Genomic DNA, 4,533 nt, shown 5'->3' on the forward strand with positions numbered 1-4,533 from the left:
GTGAGTTCAAGTTCTAAGTGTTTAAACCATGCTATGTGATTTCCAACAAAGCACTCAATTCTTCATTAAGGTGGAAATGCACATACAAAGTTGAGTTATGAGGCTTCCCAGGAGTAGTGAGATGTAATTATGTTATTTGGAAATTATCCAGCAAATAGCATTATTAAAAGACCATCACCTCTATGCTGGAGATGGCTAGGAAGTCATATTTCAGCTTCTGGCATGGACTTTTATGGCTCTGTGTGTGATCAAGTAGAGATTCAAAGTAGATTGATTAAATCCTGGTGCAAGATAATGTGATTACATGTTTTCTTCTGATTGAATTCATTTATTAACTTTTGAAAAAATATATTGCAAAGTCAGTAGGTTATATGCTATGCCAGATGCTTTATGTGTATCTTTTTATTTAATCCTCAGCAATTCCAGGGATACATGATATTACTATTGTCATTTTATAGATGAAGAAATTAAGGCTTAGAGAGCTTAATAATTTATTCAAGATTAAATAGTTAGTGCTTGCTTCGGCAGCACATATACTAAAATTGGAACGATACAGAGACAATTAGCATGGCCCCTGCACAAGGATGACACGCAAATTCGTGAAGCGTTCCATATTTTAAAAAAAAGATTAAATAGTTAATACATGGCAGAACAGGAAGGACCAGCCTGTTGATACCATAGCCCTCTGGCTCGTCTCGCTCTAATCCCTGCGCAGGTGAAGTCTGATTGCCTGTTCATATCTCTGACATGGCAGGGTAGTGGAAAGACATAACTTCAGTTGTTTTAACAGATATACTTTGACTCCACGTGTATTTAAAAGTTTTGACAGATCTTATAAGTGGGATTTTAGTTCAAAATGATAAATTAAGGAGGTCTCAGATATGCATTTGCTATGGTTTGTTTTCTTATCAGTATTCTTTCAGTTAATAAACCAAAATTGGCATTTTATTTCTCAGGTCCTAAACATGCAACTTACGGATGGAGGACAAGGAGATGTCCCTGTCGATGAAAACAAACTCCACGGTAAACCTGATAAAACCTTGCGCTTTTCCCTCTGCAGTGATAATCTGGAAGGAATATCTGAAGGTGAAGGGTTACTTCATTCAAGGAGTTGTGTGATTCAAGTAATGTTTTGTGTTCTTTAAAGGAGCCTTATAAATTATAATTATACCATCTGTGCCTCTCATTAAGGAGAGTAATGAAGATTTCCTCTAATGAGCTTGAACAGTTGGCTGTAAAGACTATTTCTTGAATAAAATTAAGGTTATAAGATGCCTTTGGTCATACAAAATTGAGAAGATACAAGTCTTCATTGAGGCTTAAATAGGATAATAGCATGTTTTGTTTCTCCAGTATTATTATACAGCAGAGCTTATAGAGCTCCTTTAGAAGGATATGATGCATGTCTAAATGAGAAAAATAGACTTACTATTTCAGGATGTTGTGTATACTCCTGGAGTTCTGGATTCCTTTATTCTCACACACAAACCTTCATGAAGCAGGATACAATCGAAATAAGAATAAAAAAAGAAAATTAAAAGACAAGATTGTGAAGTGAGAATGTCATTCCACATACTAGGGCAGATTTTACTAACATTTAAAAAGAAATAATAAAATAAAAAAACAAAATGTAGTAACTTCTCCTTTTTACAAACTTTCTAAAAAACTCATACATAACATACATGTATTCCAGAAAATGGAGAAAAGAAATAGAATCATCTATAATCTCACCCTTCTTTTAATAGCAGTTAGCATTTTGGTTTATTTATAGCAACATTAGGTTTATGCTCCTTTGTAATCTTTTTTTGTTTAGTAATGTAACATTTCCTTTTATAATTTAACATTCTTTTTTTTTTTTTGAGACAGAGCCTCAAGCTGTCCCCCTGAGTAGAGTGCCGTGGCATTACAGCTCACAGCAACCTCCAACTCCTGGGCTCAAGCGAGTCTCTTGCCTCCGCCTCCCAAGTAGCTGGGACCACAGGCGCCCGCCACAACGCCTGGCTATTTTTTGGTTGCAGCCATCATTGTTGTTTGGCGGGTCCGGGCTGGGGATTCGAACCCACCACCTTAGGTGTACATGGCTGGCGCCTTAGCCGGTTGAGCTATAGGCGCCGAGCCAATTTAACATGATTAAATAACATGATTTTTTTTGGGGGGGGGGAGCGGGAACAGAGTCTCACTTTATCACCCTTGGTAGCATGCTGCAGTGTCATAGCTCTCAGCACTCTGAAACTCTTGGGCTTAAGCAATTCTCTTGCCTCAGCCTCCCAGGTAGCTGAGACTACAGATGTGTGCCTCACTGCCCACCTATTTTTCTTTTTAGAGACGAGGTCTCGCTCTTGCTCAGGCTTTTCTGTAAATCATGAGGTCAAGCAATCCACTGGCTTCGGCCTCCTGGAGTGCTGGTATTATAGGCATGAGCCACTGTGCCCAACCTAAATAAAATGATTTTTTTTTTTTCTGAGACAGAATCTCACTTTGTTGCCCCCATTAGAGTGCTGTGGCATCATAGCTCACAGCAACCTCAAACTCTTGGGCACAAGTGATTATCTTGGTTCAGCCTCCCAAGTAGCTAGGACTACAAGTGCCTGCCACAACACCCGGTTATTTTTTAGAGACAAGGTCTTGCTCTAGCTCACACTGGTCTTGAACTTGTACGCTCAGGTGATCCGCCTGCTGCAGCCTCCCAGAGTGCTGGGATTACAAGTTGTGAGTGACCGTGCCTGGCCTAATGACATGATTTTTAATGACATTTTTCTTTAACTTTAAATGAGCTGATAATAATTTATTTCAACATTCTTCTGTGATTAAATGTGTCGATTGCTTCCACTTTTTAGACATTATTAGAAGTTCACAACAAATGACCTTAGTTTACATTTTGATTAGTTCTTTAGAGAAATTCCTAGAAGCAGAATTGCTAGCTCAAAGGACATGAATAGTTTTAAAGGTATAAATGCAATATATATATTTTTTCTTTGAGACAGAGTCTCACTATGTGGCCCTGGGTAAGGTGCTGTTGTGTTGCAGCTCACAGGAACCTCAAACTCTTGGGCTTAAGTGCCAACCTCTTGCCTCAACCTCCCAAGTAGCTGGGACTACAGGTGCCTGCCACAAGACCGGGCTATTTTTTATTACAGTTGTCATTGTTGTTTAGCTGGCCTGGGCAGGGCTCGAACCCTCCACCCTCAGTGTATGTGGCTGGTGCCCTTACTCACTGAGCCTAGGCGCTGAGCCTATAAATGCAATATTAAAAGCACTTTAATCAGTCTTTCATCTCTTAATCAAGGTATGAAAAATTGCATGGTGGCTTATGACTGCTTTTATTAAAAACCTTGCTCATATAATAAACATTTCTCTAGGTCCTTCAAATCGCTCCAATTCAGTGTCCTCTTTAGACCTGGAAGGAGAGTCTGTATCAGAACTTGGAGCAGGACCTTCTGGAAGTAATGGAGTTGAAGCTCTACAGCTCTTAGAACATGAACAAGGTAAAATGAAGTTGAACACATTCGTTTAAGAAGCAAAGAATTTACTTGATTGTAAGATAAGCAGTGTGTTTGCATGTAAGCTGTCTGTGTTCAGTGAGAGAATAAATTTAAGTTGATTAAATTTATTTTTATTTATAGTTTCTTCAGTTCTTTTTTTTCCCCCTAAGATGTCATACACTATTCCCTGCCCACTGCAAAAGCAATCAGCATCCATATGTCTTCCACACTGATGCCACACCTTGGCCTGCACATAGTTTCTGTAATTCTTAAAAGTATGTTAGTTGAGGTTCCGTACCTGTAGCACAGTGGCTATGGTGCTAGCCACTTGCACTGAAGTTGGTGGTTCCAGCCCAGCCTGAGCCAGCTAAAACAACGACAAGTGCAACAAAAAAATAGTTGGGCATTCTAGTGGGCACCTGTAGTTCCAGCTACGTGGGAGGCTGAGGCAAGAGATTCACTTGACCCTAAGAGTTTGAGATTGCTGTGAACTGTGACACCATAGCAGTCTACCGAGGGCAACATAGTGAGACTCTGTCTCAAAAAAAAAAGAAAAAAAAAGTTCTTTAAAGTTGATTAAAAATTTATAGCTGTGCTACAATTTTTAAAGTGCTTAATTTTGTTTTTCATAGCTACAACACAAGATAATCTTGATGATAAGCTAAGGAAGTTTGAAATTCGTGACATGATGGGACTAACAGATGATAGAGACATATCAGAAACAGTGAGTGAGACTTGGAGTACAGATGTCTTGGGAAGTGACTTTGACCCTAACATTGATGAAGATCGCTTGCAAGAAATTGCAGGTAACTGTTGTTTAATGTCTCTGGAAGTTTGCTGTTGAGTTGTTTATACCCACTTACCTTTCATGGGAGGGCAAGTTTGTGGTCTGATAAATAGGTTACATGTTAGCGCCAGCTGGGAAACTGATACCTGTATGGAACATGGCACATTTGTACTTCATGCTTTACTTAAACACAGACAATGGTTTTCCTTTCTGCATTTAATACCACAGCCTCCTCCCTAAACAATAGAAAATCCAGTCTTTTTT

General features: G+C 39.1%; 1 protein-coding gene and 1 non-coding gene across 2 annotated transcripts in view; both read left to right on the forward strand.

Annotated features, from left to right (window-relative positions):
• GAPVD1 (GTPase activating protein and VPS9 domains 1) overlaps positions 1–4,533 on the forward strand; it is a 66,956-nt gene that overhangs the window by 22,133 nt on the left and 40,290 nt on the right. Inside the window, exons 6-8 of the mRNA XM_023510573.1 lie at positions 957–1,086; positions 3,360–3,485; positions 4,115–4,288. Coding sequence (XP_023366341.1) covers positions 957–1,086; positions 3,360–3,485; positions 4,115–4,288 — 430 coding nt within the window. The remainder of the gene's footprint in view (positions 1–956; positions 1,087–3,359; positions 3,486–4,114; positions 4,289–4,533) is intronic.
• LOC111723688 lies at positions 513–619 on the forward strand. The gene has a single exon (XR_002772182.1). It is a non-coding gene; the product is annotated as a U6 spliceosomal RNA (small nuclear RNA).

The sequence above is a fragment of the Otolemur garnettii genome, unplaced genomic scaffold (assembly GCF_000181295.1).
Source record: "Otolemur garnettii isolate 467f Iridium unplaced genomic scaffold, OtoGar3 scaffold00014, whole genome shotgun sequence".
Lineage (NCBI taxonomy): Eukaryota > Metazoa > Chordata > Mammalia > Primates > Galagidae > Otolemur > Otolemur garnettii.